Source organism: Euprymna scolopes, chromosome 45, assembly GCF_053919585.1.
Source record: "Euprymna scolopes isolate OS-2025 chromosome 45, ASM5391958v1, whole genome shotgun sequence".
Classification (NCBI taxonomy): domain Eukaryota; kingdom Metazoa; phylum Mollusca; class Cephalopoda; order Sepiida; family Sepiolidae; genus Euprymna; species Euprymna scolopes.
The window spans coordinates 61,431,786-61,453,832 of NC_136526.1; the positions used below are offsets into that span (position 1 = coordinate 61,431,786).

General features: G+C 31.3%; 1 protein-coding gene and 1 long non-coding RNA gene across 3 annotated transcripts in view; both read right to left on the reverse strand.

Annotated features, from left to right (window-relative positions):
• The window catches only part of LOC145269814 (uncharacterized), a 211,995-nt gene that overhangs the window by 174,971 nt on the left and 14,977 nt on the right, over positions 1 to 22,047 (reverse strand). The window contains exon 4 of one of the 2 annotated variants that reach the window (XM_080125529.1): positions 15,542 to 16,747. The exons of the other annotated variant lie outside the window; for it this stretch is intronic. Within the exon in view, the coding sequence (XP_079981655.1) occupies positions 15,846 to 16,700 (855 nt within the window). The 5' untranslated portion in view covers positions 16,701 to 16,747 and the 3' untranslated portion in view covers positions 15,542 to 15,845. Of the gene's footprint in view, positions 1 to 15,541; positions 16,748 to 22,047 lie in introns of those variants that run through there. 2 annotated transcript variants of the gene reach the window in all.
• On the reverse strand, positions 455 to 9,785 carry LOC145269811 (uncharacterized). Its single transcript, XR_013865252.1, has 2 exons — positions 9,653 to 9,785; positions 455 to 5,454 (listed from the first exon to the last, which is right to left on the reverse strand). It is a non-coding gene; the product is annotated as an uncharacterized LOC145269811 (long non-coding RNA).

Here is a 22,047-nt window from a genome sequence, read left to right on the forward strand (position 1 = left end):
TTAAAAATTGTTTATTTGGATAATTTAAAACGCAAAAAAAATTAGGCCGCTGAAAATGTACACAGTAAAAAATATGTTGTCAACAAGTCAAAGTTGATTTATTTGTGAGAAAAATGCGACAGTATAGTTGTAATATAGAATAGTTGCAAAACATCCCTTAAGAGGTCAGTATGTTATATTAGCTATGGAATTAATGTATGAGCATGACACTTGTGACGTAAAGAAAATAGTTTTTGTGACATAACAGAAACATTTCTATGAAAGTATATTAAAATGAAAAAATACATAGATTTCGATGAGTCATTCTGTTTAGAGTAGTAGTAGGGAAAATACATGTCAACCAGTAGTAGTAATAGTAGGATAAGGAAAAGGAGGCGTAGTAGTAGTAGTAAAAGGAGGTGTAGTAGTAGTTGTAAAGAGAATAGTAGTAGCAAGAATAGGAGGCAGAGTAGTAGTAGTAGGAGGAGTATATTGCGCAAGCAAACAAGCAAACAACCAAGAACGACCGAGTTTTAGTATATATATATGAATTGATTACAGTTCTAAGTAAAATAAAATTTATTTGATCATCATACCAAAAATGAAAAACATTTGACATACAAATAAACCCCTTAAGACCACGGTATTTCGAAGCTTAATGCTGCTCACCAGAAGAGAACAGACGAGAAAAACAAGACTATAGAGAGAAAAGAAACTACAATAAAAAAAAAACATTATCCTAGAAATAAAAATATAAATCATGTCATAGATATATACAGAGTGAAAATAAATAATTAATACAGATACAAAGTTACAGAAAAATTATATAAGCAAAATATATGTACAAAAACATGGAAATTAATTAAAAAAATAGAATTGAAAAATTAAAACTAAAAATTGTAGCCCGATCTTTTAAAAAGTCGGCATAATAAAATCCATAAAATTATCGAGGAAGCCAAGTGGTAATCCAACTTGAACGTTGCATTCGTCATCAAATTGAAGAGAATTGAATTTAAGGTGAATCACATTCTCAAATTCTGCATAGAAGTAACTGTAAATGTTTAAATAGTATATTAAGTAGTGATTCCCTGCAACAAATATATCATAGCAGAACATTATAAGTTTATGTCAGGTTGCTCACTTGCACTTGGTTCACAAGGTATATTTGTCAGAAAGATTTTCAAATTCTTTTACATGAGCTGCTCTAATGATTACTATAATAAATCGTTGAGATTCTACTTTCTTATGATACATATTTAGTTATCTTGTTTAAATCAATATAATTCAATTGACACCGACTTAAACTAGGGTAACTACTTTCTCTCTAATTTCATAGTACCGTTTAAGTACATGGAGATATGTACGTGCTTATTTCTGTTTCATAATTAAATGGAAACTGACTAATCGTTATTAGGCAATAAATAAAACATGTGGAAAATAATTTCAAATACTGTGTCCATAAATGTCATTGCTGGTTTAAATATGATTTTCCATAAACATCACAAGAATAAAATGCATTGTACTTAATTTCCTACCTAGGTAATAATATTTAGTACCACATAAATATTTAGTGGTATTAATTACAGATGGTCAAATTACAGATATTTTCATACTCCATTGTTTGTTGCATTGCATAATAATTTTTAGGTCTTGATATTTTATTTTTTTGCATTCAGTTCTATTAAGAACAGAATAATTTGGAACGGTGACATCAATAATAAGTGCACTTCTTTCGGGCTTGTTCCATATTACAATGTCTATTTCGATTTTGTATATTCCTTTTCTTTCTTGCAATCTGCGTTGCTGGTTCATCATATATGTCGGCAATATTTCCAGTATGACGCCCCGAAAGCCTTAAACAATCTTTACGATTAATGTTTTTTAAGTTAACCGTTTATGCTTATTCCTCACTATTTCCATTTTTTATGACATCTGCTGCTATCTGTATTTCTTTACAGCTTGATCTTCCATAAACTGCTTCTACACTGTGAATTGGTTGAATATGGCGCCTCACTGTTGATAAAAATAAGGTTTCTCTTGAGTCTCGAGGATAGTTTCTTATAGGAATTCGTTTTCTCCGGGGTGTGCTTTCCAGTGTGTTGAACTAAAAGATATTTGAAAGTAATTGATTTACCACACACTTCATATGAATAACGAAACATTTAACTAATCCAGTTATGTTCTCATTCACCTCTTAAACACGGATTTAGTAAAAAATTATAAATACAATTTCTTTCATCCAAATTGAAAATTTAAATATGTTATAGTATATGTTTATTGTGTTTTTCTTTTGGTCTTACTGTAATTAAATATGTTACATTATATCTTATTGTGTTTTTCTTTTGGTCTTACTGTAATTAAATATGTTACATTATATCTTTATTGTGTTCTTTTGGTCTTACTATAATTAAATATGTTATATTATATCTTTATTGTATTCTTCTGGTCTTACTGTATTTAAATATGTTATAGTATATCTTTAATGTGTTCTTTTGGTATTACTGTATTTAAATACGTTATAGTATATCTTTATTGTGTGCTTTTGGTATTACTGTATTTAAATATGTTATAGTATATATTTATTGTGTTCTTTTGGTCTTACTGTATTTAAATACGTTATAGTATATCTTTATTGTGTTCTTTTTGCCGTACTGGTTTCTAAAATAAAACTCCCTCTTGTCTGGTGAAGTATTAAGCTTCATGAAAGGCCATCTTATAAGAACCACGAATGCTATGTGATTTTGAGTATTTATTCAGAGTCTACTTACAGGGAAAATATTTTAATGCCAGGTTGCCCTGACAAACACCTGTCTCTAGAGACGTTGGATAGTTTCTAACGAGCATAAAAACTCTCTTCCAATGTGCGTCTGCATGTTTTTAAAAGTAGAATTTGTAGAAAAAATAACGATTCAAGTATTTTATATTTATAAAATTTACTCCAGTGTGTAATCGTATATCTGATGTTACTTCAGCCTTGTTACACCTGGTTTACCAACACTTTACTTAGAATAAGGTTTTTCTCCAGTGTATGTGCATCTTAATATGAGACTTTCTTGTAAATGCCTTAATACACACTTAACAGAGGAAAGTTTTCTGCCTTATAGTTTCAGCTTTCTTATCCTGTTTTGCTGGGATGGTGCATTCTACAGGATGCCAAACACTGTGTGTTATCATGTGTTATTTAAAGTCAGCATTTGTTGCAAATACTTTGTATACTTCACATGAATATGGTTTCTCATATGGTTTTCTCCAGTGTGTATTCTTTGCATGTGTATTGTAGCATGATATATTCTTATGTTTTGCCACACACTTCATATAAAAACCGTAAATATATTGGTGGTTGTTCATTTGTTCATATTCTCATATATTCGACGATCTGTCAAGTGGCATCTCTCCTCATACCTTCGCTCTTTTTTTTTCATTTTTCTTAAACTTTTTCTTCTAGGGGATGGGACATCCAACCAGATGTCTGACATTTACCCCTATTTTAGTGAGTCCAACCAAGAGATCTTTTCAGGATTCTAGCCGTCCCTTTCAGTGCAATCGTTTTTATTTCACTTGCACTTGGTTCACCGGGTATGCTTGCTATACCTTCCAGTGTGTGTTATCATGTGTGATTTTAAGTCAGCATTTGTTGCGAATACTTTACCACAAACTTTACATGAATAAGGTTTCTCCCCAGTGTGTATTCTTCGCATGTGCTCCATAACATAATATTTTTTGGAAAATGCTTTGCCACACACTTCACATGAAAATGGTTTATCTCTGGTGTGGGTTCTCATGTGTGATTTTAACTCAGTATTGCTTGCAAATGCTTTATCACAGACTTCACATGAATAAGGTTTCTCGCCAGTGTGTATTCTTCGCATGTGTAGTCTAACATTAGATTGTTTTGCAAATGCTTTGCCACAGATTTCACATGAAAATGGTTTCTCTCCAGTGTGTTTTCTCATATGTGATTTTAACTCGTTATTGCTTGCAAATCTGTGATCACAAATTTTACATGAATAAGGTTTCTTTCCAATATGTACTCTTTGCATATGTATCGGTATGTAATATTTTCTTGGAAATTTTTTACCACACACTTCACAAGGAAAACATCTCTCTCCAGTGTGTTTTATAATGTGTGATTTTAAATCTTTATTTGTTACAAATGAGTTATCACAGATGTTACATGAATAAGGTTTCTCTCCAGTGTGTATTCTTTGCATGTGTACCGTAACACTACATTGTGCTGTAAATGCTTTGCCACAGATTTCACATGAAAAATGTTTCTCTCCAGAATGTGATCTCATGTGTGATTTAAGGAAATTATTGCTTGCAAATTCTTTATCACAAACTTTACATGAATATAGTTTCTCTCCTGTGTGTATTTTTCGCATGTGTATCGTAACATGAGATTTTCTTGAAAATTCTTTGCCACACACTTCACAAGAAAAATGCGTCTCGTCAGTGTGTGTTCGTATGTGTGATTTTAAGCCAGCATTTGCTGCAAATGCTTTTCCACAAACGTGACATGAATAAGGTTTCTCTCCCGTGTGTATTATTCGAATGTGTGTCGTAAGATGCAGTTTTCTCATAAATTCTTTGCCACACACTTCACAAGAAAGAAGTGTCTGTCCAGTGTGTCTTTTCATATGTAAATTTAAGTCAACATTTGCTGCAAATTTTTTATCACAAACGTTGCATGAATAAGGTTTATCTTCCGTGTGTATTTTTCGCATGTGTGTCGTGACATTTGATTTTCTAGTAAATTTTTTACCACAGACTTCACAGGAAAAATGTTTTTCTCCAGTGTGTGTTCTCATGTGTGATTTTAAGTCAACATCTGCTGCAAATGCTTTATCACAAATGTTACATGAATAAGGTTTCTCTCCAGTGTGTATTCTTCGCATGTGTATTCTAACATTAGATTGTAGTGTAAATGTTTTTCCACAGATTTCACATGAAAAAGGTGCCCCTTCAGTGTGTCTTTTTATGTGTAATTTACAATCAACATTTGCTGCAAATGCTTTATCACAAAATTTACATGAATATAGTTTCTCTTCCGTGTGTATTCTTTGCATGTGTTTTGCCACATCAAATTTTCTTGTAAATTTTTTGCCACATACGTCACAAGAATAAGGTTTTATTCCAGTGTGTGTTCTCATGTGTGATTTTAAGTCCGCCTTTGCTGCAAATGCTTTATCACAAACTGTACATGAATAAGGTTTCTCTCCAGTATGTATTCTTCGCATGTGTTCTATAACATGAAACCTTTTTGTAAATGTATTGCCACAAACTTCACAGGAAAAACGTTTCTCTACAGTGTGTGTTTGCAGGTGCTTTTTAGCTATAAAATAATTTGAAGATTCCATACCACACACTTCACAAGAATAAATTGATAAATTTTAATGCAAAAGAAGTGATAAACTCAGTTCAGAAGAATAAAATATTTTTATGTTAATTATATGAGCTATCCACTGTAACTGTTGCCTGTGAATAAAAAATAAAAATATATAAATTTTAAATGAAAAATAACTGATATGTATTAAATCAAGTCAAGATATTTTTAGTGCTTATTACAGTTTATTATACGACATATATATATAAACAGCGATCCATTAAGTGATTCTCTTGCTCATTATTGCATCGTTTACATTTCTGCCAACATATTGCTCATTTAAAAATGATGATGTTTAAGCTGAAAGTTGTTCACATTAATTTATACAAAATAGTTTGATGCAGAATCTGTTCATTTCATTGATTAATAAAAGCAAATAAAAGGGAATCGGCAAAATGTTTTATTCTGTTTTATAAACGTAGAGCATGTCCGTACATGTTGGTTCCCTAATCTGTGAGAGAAGTGATCGGAAATCAAAAAGGAACTTGACTTCATTTCAGAGGAGACTGATAAGTACAAGCTAATAAATGAAAACTGACATTTTTCTCATATCTACTTTTTTTTCTCTTACCATAGCGACAAATAGGTGGGTTTCCTTCTACGTTCAGAATGACAAACACGGCCATACATATTGGTTGTCAACAAGATGAGGTGCATTGTCACTACTCTGTGAGGAAATCAGCAGGAACATCCTCTTTGCTCACAATATATAAATTTAATTGGTTGCTTAATGATAATTCATTATTGGGTTCATACTGATAATTGTTTCTGGAAGGGCAAACATGTTATGCAAGGCCAAGTCAGCGTTGTTGTCCAGATGTCCAGAATTAAGTCTTGGTCAAACTTTATAATGTGGATTCAATTGTTTTTGCTTGGAATATTGTTGATGTAGATTATTTATTATTATAGTCCAGTTAAAATATCGTTTGACTCTGAACAAATTCAAAGAAAGCGTTTTATGATTTTATTACTATCAGAACAGTTGCAGTGAATTATTTTAAGAAGTGTTTCTGGTGCAAGTGAAGTATCAATCATTACTGGAACATGACTGTAGTTCTGCAATTCACCATTGTGCATCCAAAACGTCACTTGATACTTCATCGCAGAGGAGGGCGGTGACAGTCTTTCAGGTGTAACAAAGCTTTTGGTTGAACTAACCTTTTGGAAAAGACTAGAATACCTCATTTCAGAGAGATTGTCATCAGGTTTGCCCCCCCAAAAATGCCACCATCGCTTTACATAAATCATCTTCAATCTCAGTGAACGGATTGATGTTAATTTTTTAAGATGTGATGACTACACAGGAACACATGGTTTTTAAAAGATTAAAAGTTGGTATTGGAGTCTGTCGTTATGACTACATGGCAATTATTACATGATCTGATTGTTAAGCAGATTTTTGAAAAGCATCCTGCAATGTCTCAATTTGCTGATCTGGTTGAAATGGTGAAACAGTGTATGACAAAAATCAGGGGAAGCACACTAAAAGCAGATACATTTCATTCACACAGTCAATTTCAAAGTATCAGCTACCTTTAATGTTTGGTAGGTTGTCCTAGCTTAATGTGTATTGCATTCAGGAGAGCATGTCATGGGACAATAATCATATCAATTGGAAGACCAGATAATTATTCTGGCGAACACATACAAGGCTATGGCCTCTACTAAGCATTTCAAATCTGCTACATGTTTGCTGGCAATGTAGTTGAGACATACTTGATCAAAGTATCACCAATATAATGTCAGGTAGATCCCAGGTTTGGTGCCAATGTACATGATCTCAGCTCCATTTAATATCACTATTTGACTAATTTAGGGAGAGATAGATGAGGTAGAGTCAACTATGTGAGAACTTTTAAATCATCCAAAGTGATGGTGACTTTCTCCACTTTTGTAGAGAGACTATCATGCTGCTATATATGAGTAACATTGCTTAGAAGGGAGTCATTAATAAAGTTGCTAATCATGGAAGCAAACCTTCAAGTCCTCTAAAATCAAAGTTCATAAAGTGAGTTTCACTTATCTGAAAGTCATAATGTTGTCTTATGATCTGCCAAACATTTGCTAAGGATTTCAATAATGTTACAATTGCACTCCATCATATATCGGAAAGTAAGCTACCACCTTTCCAATATAATCTCAATTATATATTTTTTATGACAGTGTGTCTACTTCAATCAGGTACTTCCACACTATCGGTTGTTAAGCTCCTGTGTGCATATGTGCATGACGTTTTCTCACAGTTAACTTCAAAGAATAAGGCATAATTGTTAGCAATGAATAAGCAGGTTATTCATTCACACGTTAAAATAAAAAAAAGTCGCATTTTTTCAAGGCGCAACTATTTTGAGGGTGCGTGCAGATATACTGTAAAATATTTTGGCAACTTTGCATGACGTTGTATCAGTACTCACCAGTTAAAAAAGTTAGGTCAGTAGTATAGTTGGCTAATTGTTGGCATTAGTGCCCTATTCATAACAGTCATAAAATTCATACTAGTTGACACTGTCCTTACTAAGCGAATTAGGGTCCAATATATAACAAGTAATATCCTTCATATTTAAAAAAAAATTTTTTTTTTTTAATCCTTTAGAAGTAGTGTATTTGGATAAATTCCACCAAGTCAGTAAATAAAGATGCAGTACATGAAACTGTTTGAAATTAAAAGACTTTACTAGAAGTTCCCATGCAAAAAATGACTACCACCTTAAAATAAAGAAAAATGCTTGTTACCAAAGGCAGGAAAATATAATGTATTTAGTTTTTATATTTTTAAACTATATGTAAGCATTTTTAAAAAATTCTTTTGGTTTTCCAGTAAATACAGAAAGAAGTGTTACAAAAAAAAACATTTAGAGGTACAACTTTTATTCTCGAGTGTAGAAACATATACAAAATACGAACTAAGCAAAAACCAAAGAAAAAAAAAACAAACAGATGAAAAGGGAAATAACTCTTGCACACTCAGAGCCCCCCCCTTGTCCAAAAACTATGTTTGTAATTAATATTAATGTGATGCATTTTCTTTCTTTCTTTTCTTTTCTCTAAGATAATGATTAAAAGGTTATTGCTTTCTCGTGAAATTTTTATTTCTTTGTTGAAATAAACAGTACTTGATTGATTTACCTGATTTTAGGAATATAACATTTTGGTTTAGTGACAAAATAAATATTTTCCGGTAATTTTGCTTTTGAAATAAGTCAAATGCACCATTTTTTAAAAATAATAATATTGGATAAAATTCAATTTCAATACAAACAGAATTCTTTTAAATTAATTTTTCAAATTTTCTAAAATATGCTGGCGTTTAGGGTGAATAATTAAAAAAAAACAAAACAATTGAGTTAAAAAAAAATAATAATAATTAATCTACAATGGATCTGTTAATTTTTTAAAATATTTTTTATATAAATTATATTTCACAAAATTATTGTTTAACTTGTTATTTAAAAGTGTAGAATAGTTAACAACACCTTCCTGTTGTGTTGTTAACTATTTTATACATTAAGCTTACAATTTAATAAATTAATTAATATGAGTAAAAAAAAAATGGCAAAACACAGTATTAAAATAGATTCACAATGTGGAATTATCTGCTCTCACATTTTTCAAAATAGCGATTAGGACAGTCCCTTTTTGCTTACTTATAAAACTTGATTTTCTTACTAAAAATTTAAACTACTTGGACAATTTCCGTCATTTTTGGAATATGACATCATCATTCCTGGACTGGTCTATACATAATAAAGATTGTGCTTTGTATTATTATTATTATTATTATTATTAGTATTATTATTATTATTATTATTAAGGTTAAACTTTCACAGAATAAATATTAATAGATTAAAAAATATAGTCTTAAACCCCATAAAGATTTAGAAAATAAAATTCTTAAATTTTAATAGAATTAAAAGCAAGAGTGCTATTCATTTATTTTTATTTATCTTTTTTATTTTTATTTTTGAAAAGTGAGATTTATTACACTAATGGTCCACCATACATTCAAAGACAAAGGTGTGTGTTTAGTAGCAGCATAGACAACCGTAACAAAAGAATACCGACGCTTTAGAAGTTTTTCAAATGTTTTTTTTTGTTTGTTTTTAAAATTTGAACTCCATAAAACATTGTTTAAATGTGTAAAGTCCGTTTAAACATATTTTTATGTGATAGAATATTATTTTTATAAGATAAAATATTTAATTTCAAAATAACGTGACAACATTTTCGATAAATTTGTGATCAATTCAAATCGTTACAAATAATATCGTAAAAAGTCATAAAATTACTTACTTTTTTGTCCAGTTTTTTCTTCTTTTCAATGATGTTTTTGATTTCAAGAAAGAAATTAATTTTTGATATTTAAAATCAAACACATTAATTTCTGGCTAAACAATTTCTTTTAGACAAGTCAAATATCGACCAAATTGAAAAAAATTACCTCCCTTGATTGTCACTCTTCTATGTTTTGCTTTTATCTTTTTTCTTCTTCTTCTTCTTCTTCTTCTTATTATTATTATAATAATAATAATAATAATAATAATAATAATAATAATAATAATAATAATAATAATAATAATAAAAAAATCGGTGGCAGTAAAGAATTAAACCTCATTAAAAAAAAAAATATTATAAAAAAAAAATCTTTACGATGTATGTACCCGCGGAACGAACGTGTCATATTACAAAACTCATACAACTTGAAACTGGATAAAATACTGTTAAAAACTCGCTCAATATATGTTACCGTGATATAGGTTGACATATATTCGGCGGGTTTTTAATAGTATTTTGTCTAGTTTTTTTTATTTATAACACCTTTCCCCAAACTTACAGTGTTAAAGAGGGAGTCAGACGCCATCTTGAATTTTCCAATACATCGGTAAACACTGTTTTACGAGCTGAATAAACATGTTACATTAAATATAAACACTAAAACATATCCAGTTACGTAGAAAAGTAACTTATCTTGCCTTTGATAGCATTTATTTGTTATATATTTGTTTTTGACAACTTTTTCGAATCTATGTGCACAGTAATACAAACCCGAAAAAAATAATAGAAAAATTAATAAAATTGATAGAAATATTATTTTTTATTAAAAAAACAAAACAAAAAAACATGCGCGCGTTCATGCAGACATGTTTTTTTGTTACTTAATGAAATCAATTGAATTTTACGAGTTATTTTTTTTTTCAATTTTTAAACTTTAAAAATCCATCAAATTTTTTCTAATGATTTAATTTTTACGATATTTTCAGGTTCAATGTGACATTTTACGCTCTTTCCAATAAACCGAATATAATATTCTAGACAAGTGTTTTCTTTTTGATTCACCCCTACCATTTTGAAATGTCTATTCAAATGAAAATAATTTATTTTCTCACCTCAGATTTATATATCACAAAGTGAAGAGAAAAGATCAATAAATAAAATAAGCTGCCCGGGGCGGTAGTAAAATTTGCCGCCCCCCCCCCCCGCATTTGGGTGCCCGGAAAATTCGTCCATGAAAAATTCGGCCATTTTTTGCTAGGTAGAAAAACTGGTCCATTATTATTAAGTTAACATTTATTCTGTAGTTGCTTAATTTTCATACCTTGCGAAAATTAGTTCTACGGTATCTAATTTTCCTAAATTCAATTAAATTAAAATTAAAATATGAAAACTGACTTTTAATATTTTTTATTCATTTGAGATTTTATCTGTTTTCCTTTTGTTTTAAGTAGATGGTGGGGGTTGCCCGGGGTGATTTGTCCATCCCCCAGCTAGCAATTGTAAAGTTTACAAGGAGTTATAAAAAGTATGCTACAAAAACAAACGTTTGATACTTTCAAAGTCTTAGCCTCATGAATTGGACAGTAATAAAATTAATGAATTCAAACTTTCGCATCTAATGTTATTTCCTCTTTGATGTCGGTGTATATACACCCAAATATCCAACTTTCTTTTCGCACCTATTCGATAAAAATTTATATCAAGTATGAATTTGTTAGCATTTTTTTCGATTTTCCCCTTTTACCATCTCAAAATGCCGCCCCCATGCAGCCCCCCACCCCTGACGCTCAGAAAATAGGGACACATTTTTTCTGATTCCGATACCCCCCAAAATTCCGATTTTTTACAACCTTTTTGGTATAAAATTTCATATTTTTTGTTAACTTTTGTTTATTTTTATTTATTTTTTCTACTTTCTATTTTTACCCTCTCAAAATGCCGCCCCCTCAGGTGTGCCGCCCGGGGCGCCCCCCCCCTAGCTATGCCAGTGAAATAAGTTAATTTAAAACAAACAAAAAACAACAATTATTTGCAAATTTACCTGTAAAGTCCAAAGTTTAAAACCTTTTTTAAAACCACGTTGATTTTTTTTAAAGTGAAACTTCTTGTTATATTGTCCAGAAAATTTCGTAGAACTATGAAATTTTTTTCTTTTTTTAGATATTTAAAAAAAACATCACTACATACAGAAGATTAAAATATATTAAATCAAACCCACAAATTCGTTGAGTGGTTTTTATCATTATTATCATTGTTGTTGTTGTTGTTATTATTATTATTATTATTATTATTATTATTATTATTATTATTATTTATTATTATTATTATTTATTATTATTGTTATTTTTATTGGTTATTATTATTATTATTATTATTATTATTATTATTATTATTATTATTACTTATTATTATTACTTATTATTGTTATTTTTATTGTTATTGGTTATTATTGTTATTATTATGTACGTATTCCATTTAAGATCAGAAGTAAAGGTCAAGCCCAGAAGCCTGTCAAAACTTGAGGCCTCCCCAAGACGAGAGCCATTCATTTTAATTGATGCCAGATGGGGATCAGAACGTTGTTAATGTAAAGATAGAAGCTTGGTTTTAGATGCATTAAAAGTAACCAGCCACTCCTTTTCCCATTGTACAACGTGATCAAGATCAGAAGAGAGAGAATCGGAGAGAACTTGGTCGTTTACTGTCTTAGATGTGCTACCATAGATGGTAGTGTCATCAGCAAAAATGTCTACGAATGATGTAAGGATGTGATTTGGAAGATCATTAATGTAGATCAGGAAAAGAGTTGGGCCCAGGATCGACCCCTGAGGGACTCCAGCATTTATACTGTGAGCTTCTGATTTTTGCCCATCAACTACTACTCTTATGAACCTATCAGAGAGAAATGATTTAATAATTGAGAAGACATTTCCAGCAATACCATAGCTGGAGATCTTGTGAAATAAACCTTTATGCAATATCCTATCAAAGGCCTTTGATATGTTAAGAGCAATTGCCCTAGAAAGGTTGCCTCTGTCGAGAGATTAGCTAATCTTATGAGATATAACTGTAAGCACATCTGCTGTAGATCTAGCAGAACGGAAACCATATTGTGTGTCACTAAGAAGGTTATTTTTGCTGAGATGGTTGATTACTTCTCTATTTAACACAGATTCCAGCAACTTACTCATGACGCACAGGAGACTTATTGGCCTGTAATAAGAGGAGGATGAACGATCACTATAATTCTTAAATACAGGGCATACTGATGAGATTTTCCAGGGTGATGGGAAGCAATTCTCCTTAAGACAACGTTTAAACAGTTTTGTAAGTATGGGTGATAGTTCTGGTTTAAGTTTTTTGAGTACTATAATTGGAATACCGTCAGGGCCGGTTGCTTTACTGGAATCAAGGTTTTTGATTAGCTTGGCAACATCACATACAGATATTCGTATATCACATAGTGTGATATTATATTGTTATTTTTATTGTTATTGGTTATTATTATTATTATTGTTGTTGTTATTATTATTATTATTATTATGATTATAATTATTATTGTTATTATAATTTATTATTGTAATTTTTATTGTTATTGGTTATTATTGTTGTTATTATTATTATTATTATTATTATTATTGTTGTTATTATTATTATTATTATTGTTATTATTATTATTATCATTATTATTATTATTATTAATGGTTATCATTGTAATTATTATTGTTATTATTATTTATTATTGTTATTTTTTATTGTTATTGGTTATTATTGTTGTTGTTGTTGTTATTATTATTATTATTGTTATTATTATTATTATTATTATTAATTATTGTTATTATTATTGTTATTGGTTATTATTGTTATTATTGTTAATAATAATAATAATAATAATAATATTAATAATAATAATAATAATAATAATAATAATAATAATAATAATAATAATAATAATAATTTGTTCTTATTTTTACTGTAATAAACGAACGGACTACAAATTCTTAAAATTGTGAAGTATTATTTTATTGATTTATTGTGTAGAGAAATTAATAAAATAAAAAATAAAAAATTAAAAAATGTGTTTTGTTGTTGTTACTAATCCTCCAAAATAAGTATTAGTTATTTAGTATTTTTCTTTGCCTAAAAAAAAGTATTTTTTATCATTATTATCATTGTTGTTGTTATTTTTATTATTATTATTATTATTATTGTTGTTGTTGTTGTTGTTATTATTGTTGTTAGTATTATTTATTATTGTTATTATAATTATTTATTATTGTTATTTTTATTGCTATTGGTTATTATTGTTATTATTAGTATTATTGCTATTATTATTTATTATTGTTATTATTAGTATTATTGTTATTATTAGTATTATTGTTATTATTAGTATTATTGTTATTATTATTTATTATTGTTATTTTTATTGTTATTGGTTATTATGGTTACAATTGTTGTTGTTGTTATTATTATTGTTGTTGTTGTTAATATTATTATTTATTATTGTTATTTTTATTGTTATTGTTATTATTATTATTATTATTACAGATGCACTCTTACATGTCAATAACATTAATATTAATATTGATGAAATATAACATTGATTTTTAAAGAAAATATTAATTATTCAAAGATGAAAAAAACTTTGAATTTTAATTACTTAATTTTATATTTATTTGCTTTTAAAATATTCTCAAAACATTTTTTCAAAGATTTGCGAATAAAAATTAATTTACATTTGGAAAAGTAAAAACGAAAAAAATTTCTGAAAAATCCTTTTATTTTTTAATTGTCTTTTTTTTCGTGTGAGTCACCACTTATAAAGGCTGGCAGACAACTCGAGGATAAGGGTTACTGAGTGAGTGTACAGTAGTCAATGGGATTATATCGTAATAATCGGAAGTAGTGGATTACGTAGGGGAACGGTTCATTGTACCTATTTACTATGCCTCCCCACGGGACAGAGTTAGACACCAGGGTCGTTTTTTAACGTGGAGAAAAGGTACAAAAATAAAAATTGTCTCAGTCGTGAAGGATTTCTCCTCCACCGAAAGAGAACAAGAAATAAAAGTGCAGCATCTGAAGAACAGATACTACACTTTGATCTTGTCCCGAAGGCCAAGAATGTAGGCACCGCCCAACATGGCCGAAAAATCAAGCTGCTGTTGTTTTTTAAAACGAAATTACATTTATTAAAATACATTATTTCTGAGTAACTTTTTTCCTCTAGAAAGATAAAACCCGGAATTTTATCATATAGAAAGCAGAATAATGTAAAACTTTTTCTACTATTTTTAATTAAAATTTAAATGTTAAATTTTCCCCAAAAGTTAACAATTGGCGTTTTTTATTTTGCACAAAAACGTATATAAATAGTTTGAAAAAAAAAAAAAAGAAGGGTTTTTGAAATAATTAATTCGCTTATTTTTTGTCTAACTAAGATTTAGGGTTATTTTCTATGAGAATATGTAACAATATTATAATATAAGTACCTGGATTTAACCAGTTACTTCGAGTCGATTTGATTACTGTTTACATTTTTACTTAATAAAAAGCAAACTACGGAAGCCCCAAAAGCCCCCCCCCCCCCAAAAAAAAACTTATTTTTCAGTGACGAAAATTTCAATGTATTATTAACGCTGAGGCTGGCCAGTACCGGGTGACCATTTGTATGAGTTTGGTTTTTAATGTGTATGTGTGTGGGGGCCAGGCTCTCCAAAATGGGGAGGGGGGCAATTTAAAGCGGAATAAAAAAAAAATATTTCAGCGCGTTTGGTCCACCGTAGTCGAAAAGCGGCAAACGTTTCCAAACTGGATCGAAAAAATATTGATATTTTTAACACAAAGGGCACATTATTTATTGAATGTTTTTTTTTTTGTATCGATTCTTCAAAGCATGCCCTGTTTAATAATGGTCATGCATTATTCGGCTCGCTAAAAAGAAATTGTTAATTTATTTATCAAAGATTTTAAAATGGCTTTTTTTCGTATAAATATTTAAAAAAAAATTTTTTTTGTTTTGCTTAACTTAAATTAATTATTTTACTTAACATATTCACCGAATTTCACATTTCAAAACTCAAAAGCGGGTTAATTAAACACAATCGAAGTTCTGATATTCAGACGTCAAAATAAGGTATGCAAACAAGTCTTCTTTTTTTTTAATCTATAATCCTGTTCGTTACAACTACACAATATGTTTTGTTCAGTTTCAGATGATTATTTTAAGCATATTTGGAAGCCCCTCAAAGCAAATCTCTTCACTGGTCATAACTGAGTGTGGAAAGTGTAAGGTTATCTTACTTCGTTTTGATGAACAGCTTGGTGTTGTCTCAGTGTATTCTGAACCCTCGCTAGTACCAGAGCCTTGACTGTTCTCTGGGTCTTCATCACCTGAAATTTTCCCAACTTCTGCTGCTGCAGCAGTCACTGATAATAACATTCTCTCTTCTCTTTCTTCTCGGAAGCTTTTCTTACTAGACTTCTTCTCAAACACCTTATCATGACCTGACATATGTGCCAGGCGAGTGGTCTGTTGGTCCAAGTAGAAATTGATGTCTTCTTCCTTGGTCTCCTTTGTGAGCAGCCTGTTGCTTCTTATCTGCTCCACAACATCCTTTGCTCCAATATCAAATAACTTGTCTAAGTCCTTCAGAAAGTTAGCTCGTTTCTCTTCCTCTGGTTTGTTATTTCTTCCCTTGTTTTTAACAATTTTTCTGTACTTTTCATGGAGGATCATGAAACGGTTGACTGCATTTGGTCTAGTTAGTGTTTTAATACTTGCCATATTCCAGAATGGCAAAACGACATCTACTGTATCATGGGTTAAAGACCTATTGTCACTGTTGGGATTATCATTCCTCAAATGCAGGAAATACTGGAACACCTGGCGATTAGTAGGAAGTTGAGAGCATCTGATGCTGGAGCTGGGTTGCCCAATGAGATACATATCACTGAATGACCTTGTGGCAGGAGTTGCCACCTTTCTTCTCTTTTCAGTTGGTTCATCCCGTTCACTTGTATCGCTGACCACTTTCCCACAGCGTAGTTGTCTTCCAGATGCCATGTTGTCAGCAGTTCACAAATCTTAACAAATCAGCTTTAACTTACAATCTGAAATGAAGAGATAAAACATACTTAGTGATAATAAATTATATACATGCATTAAGAGTAACATTTCTGAGATAAAGTTATGTATTATATGATGGCATCCTTTCCAAGCATAAAAAATATATATGTTTATGCATTAAAATTAACACAGGTGTTCATGTATTTACTACCATATGCAAGAAAATTTTATCAGCTTTCATTTGGTACCACTTTCAATGCTATAGCATCGACCTCTGGAAAGCTACAATGAAAATAAGGACATAATATCCCAAATTTTGCAGCGTTTTTGAAAAACGTCAACAATAAAATTACATGGCTCGTGAGGCAGGCATAGCCAAGGTCCAAGATCGCAATAACTGGTATATTTATCTAATTTAGACCTTGGAGAATGGGAATAATATCAGTTTCCATATGTTTGAAGAAAAAGGTCAATTTTGAAGAGGTCTAGGGACCATAGATTGAAGCTGACGAGTACCTGTCATGAAAATAACAATAAAGCAGATACAGGTTATCGACGTCTCTTCTGTGGGGAAAGAGGTTGCAGGGGAGAGAAAAAGGCATCCTCTACTAACATACGAAATCTATTCTGAACTCTGTCATGGCAGGATAAGCTGCTTCTAGCAGCTCCTTCCCAGATATGGCAGCAATACGCCATCACTAGACGTACCTGGCGTTTATATAGGTAGAATTAATTCGACCTTGCAAGCGAACTATAGGCCCTGGACCATTGGTACTAATAATTCCCCACACTAAAAACGAACCTCCACCACCTTGCAGCGTTGAAACCTAGGATTAAATTCCTCGTCTTGCCTTCCACTGAGGTACTGCCTACTATCACTGCCTAGCATATTGAACTTGTTTTCGTCGCTAAAAGGCATTTTGACCAATATGAAGAGTTATGATATTCATTGTATCTGACTAAGTCCAGATGGTGCTTTCTGTTCTTTACAGAAATCATTGGCTTGTGTCTTGCAACATAACCCTGCAAATTAAATTCCTTTAATCTGTTTTTGACAGTAGAAAGAGTGCACTTTTTACAAGATTGCACTGTTGTTGGATTTGGGCAGCCGTTTCACATCTGTTTCTAAGGCTGCAGAGCTTGATAGCATTGTCTTCCCTGTAAGAAGTAACTCTAGTACGACCATATCTAGGGGCATCACGACCTGCCGGTGTTTTGATGCTTTTGCAGAATCTTTTGTACCGTTTCCTCATCACATTTCAATCTGCGGCCGATTGCTCAATTGGATAAACCAGAAAGGTTGAGATTAATGAGCTCCTGACGATCACTAAGAGAAAGTCGTGGCATATGGACTAAATGTTACGTTGTACAACTTGAAACAACAACAATTACGATTAGAGATGCTTTGTTGCCTGTTGGTGGATATTTTAAACTGATTTAGGGGCGATATTTTAAGCTGGTTTGAAGCAAAGTTTTGCTGCGGACTTTCTTTTTGCCTCCTCAATTTGAAGATATTTTTTAAAAAAATTAGCTTGAACACTAGAGTATTTCAATTAAAAGTCAAATATTGCCGGCAGTGTATATTATTGGATAGAAACGGATGCTATTTCCTGATTCAGTAGTGCAAAAGTAAATCAATTGTAGAAATATATTTAAAGCTGGCATCTTTAACGAGCATCAAAGTGCACTATTTTCATATATGGACTAGTTTCCTAAGAACGTGGGATAAATAAACGATACGCAGGGAAAGAGGTTCCGTCAGGACATGAAAGAAATGGAAACCAACTATCAGGGTTGCTGGGACGCAGTCATGATGTCTGACTACTGTTGGACTCTGAAGAGAGACTTCCCTGTTGCTAAGCATCCCAGGAGTTTGAAGAAATGCAATTTACGTTTATTTACTTTTATCAATGTCCACCATTCAGTTTACAGTAATCGATATTTCCATCAACTAATCAATATATATTGTTGGGCAAACATTTTCTTTCTTAAAAACCTTACTTACCATGATATAGGATGATGCGTATTGATGAAAATGAGCTGATAATGCCACAAAAATATAATCAATTTTTTCACATAGTCTGATTTTTTCAAATCAATTTAGTACACAAACCTGATGGAGAGAAACGCATGCTATTTCCTACAAAAATAAATCAATTGTAGAAATTTAGACAACATTCACAAAGTAAAAAAAAATATTCTCCAGTGTTATCTACTTTCTAAGTATATTGTATAAATCACGAATTGTATAAAAAATATTGTTTCATTTTTAGAAACATACATATGTGGAAGAAAAGAGACAAATTAATATACAAAAAATCTGCACAAATTTTCTATGCAAGTTGTGTGATATTTTTTTTGTTCTGTTAAAGTATAAAAAGAAATATGCTTTTACAAATCATATTTCTTTTTATACTTCAGTGCAGTCTTAAAAGACAAAGAGTACCTCCTAGGGGCAGTAGCGCGTGTAATTTTTATGCAAGGGTTGCGCAATCACCAACCACACCTCTCCTGAATCGGCACTGTTTGTCCAGTGGCAAGGAGAGGACCAGGATGACTGGAAACAATGCCGAGATAAGTGAAGAGCATATATAACACCTGAAAGTCTCAAATGGTCACCCATTTAGTACTGACGAGGTTCAATGTTGCTTGACTTCGATGATCCAGCTGGAACCGGTGCGTCAACATGATTATGCCATATTATTGGGTTTTCACAGTTCGAAAGACTTCGTTGAGAGCAGCAAGTAATCACTGAAATGTGTTCTGTTACACAACGACAAGTTTGCCTCTGTTCCCATCACTCACTCGACTACACTGAAAGAGAAGTATGAAGCGGTGAAGTATGTGTTGGAGAAAATTAGTTATGATCAGCATATGTGGTTTATTAATGTTGACCTGAAAATAGTGAACTTTTTGTAGAACAACAGTCTGGCTTCACCAAGTAGACATGTTTTCTGTGCATGTGGGATAGTAGGGACCATGCTCAGTTTTACACGAGGAAGGCCTGTCCTGTTTGGGAGGAACTGGTGCCTTGCAAAAAAAAGGAACATCATCATCTGGTGGACAGAGACGGAATACTCTTCCCACCGTTGTATATTAGGCTCGGCTTGATTAAGCAGTTTACCAAGGCTCTCGGCAGGTATAGTGACTGCTTCACTTACTTGTGGCAGGCTTTTCCATAATTAACCATGGAGAATTTAAAGTTGGCATTTTTAACGGTCCTCAGATTTGTCAGCTCATTAGAGAGTTCAAAAACTTAATGAACAAAGTGGAACTGGAAGCATAGAAGGCATTTGTTCTAGTAGTGAAGAACTAGGTGTGTCAGAATTTTCGTGAAAAATAGTGAATAATTCCACCCCATCTTTCCAAGCTTATAACTCCTCGAAAAATGTAATTGAAGCCCTATTTTTTTTTCATTTAAAGGGGCAAGGATCAAGATTTCATTAAAAAACAAAACAAAAAACAAACAACGTGGGGTTTTTTTTTAAAGGTTTTAAACTTCGGACTTTACAGGTAAATTTCTAAAAAACATTACTTTTTTGTTTTCAATTTGGATATATAATTTATTGACCTTTTCTCTTCAATTTGTGATATATACCACTTTGGTGAGTAAATTAATTATTTACTTTTTAATAGACATTTCAAAATGGGAGGCGTGAATTATTCGACCCCCTGTCTTTCAAAGCTTATAACTACTCGAAAAATGTAATTCAAGCCCTAATTTTTTTTCAATTAAAGGAGCAAGGACCAAGGTTTAATAAAAGAAAAAAAACAAACAACGTGGTTTAAAAAAGGTTTCAAACTTCGAACTTTACAGGTAAATTTCTAAAAAACACTACTTTTTTTTTTAAATTTGAATATATTATTTATTGACCTTTTCTCTTCAATTTGTGATATATAAAACTTTGGTGAGTAAATTAATCATTTACTTTTTAAGAGACACTTAAAAATGGGAAAAGCGTGAATAAAAAAAACCTTTTGTCTAAAATATTATATTCGGTTTATTAGAAAGAGCATAAAATTTCACATTGACCCTGAAAATTTCGTAAAAATAGAATAAATAGAAGAATTTTGATATATTTTTAAAGTTAAATTAAAAATATTGAGTTCGTAAAACTCATTACTGTTTTTTAAGAAATAAAAAAAAATATTTCTATTACTTTTAAAACAACTTTAATAGTTTATTTTTGGAAGTATAATCCATAAAGAAAATAAATAACCCACTTTTAAAGGAGAAATTACGAGTTTTTTTTTATATTTTATTCGCAGTTTCGTGTTAGGGGTGTCAAAAATTCCTACAAAAATTCTGATACACCTAGTGAAGAACTTGTTAACAATAAGGCCATCAATTACACAGAACTTGTCAACAACATGCTGTCTGCTGTCAGAAACCTGGGCTCCAACATGAGAATCAAAATGCGCTATTTTCACATATGGTTCAGTTTCCTGAGAACTTGGGTTCAATGAGCGACGAACAGGGGGGGAGAGATTCTATCAGGACATGAAAGAAATTGAGACCAGGTAACAGGGTCGTTGGGACGCATTCATGGTAGCTGACTACTGTTGGACCTTCCTTCCGCTAAAGATTACAGGAGTTTGAAGAAATGGAAGTTCAAGTCCTGAAGTTTGAACAATGTTGACGCAACATGCAATTTACGTTTACTTACTTTTATCAATGTCCACCATTCAGTTTATAGTAATCGATATTTCCATAAGGTTATCGATATATACAGGTGGCAAAAAGAAAGTCCGCACAAATATGAATAGCTAAAATTATAGACGAATAAAAGGAAAATCAAATGAGGTATAGGTTGTTTAAACAGTTACATTAAATTTAGCTGAAATTTGCAGTTATTGAAAAAAAATTACAAGTGCATTAAGATTCGCTATTTTCACATATGGACCAGTTTCCTGAGAACGTGGGTTCAATAAGTGAACAAGCAGGGGGGTCCGTCAGGACATGAAAGAAATGGCAACCAGCTATCAGGGTTGCTGAGATGCAGTCATGATGGCTGCCTACTGTTGGACTCTGAAGAGAGACTTCCCTGTTGCTACGGATTCCAGGAGTTTGAAGAAACAGATCAAGTCCTGAATTTTTAACAATCGTGGCGCAACATGCAATTTACGTTTACTTACTTTTATCAATGTCCACCATTCAGTTTATAGTAATCGATATTTCCATCAGTTAATCAATGTATATTGTTGGACAAACATTTTCTTCTTAAACCCCTTACTTAGGATGATGTAGGATGATGCATATTGTTGTAAATGAGCTGATAATGCCACAAAAATATAATCAATTTTTTTCATATGGTCTAATTTTTTCAAATCAACTTTGCACACA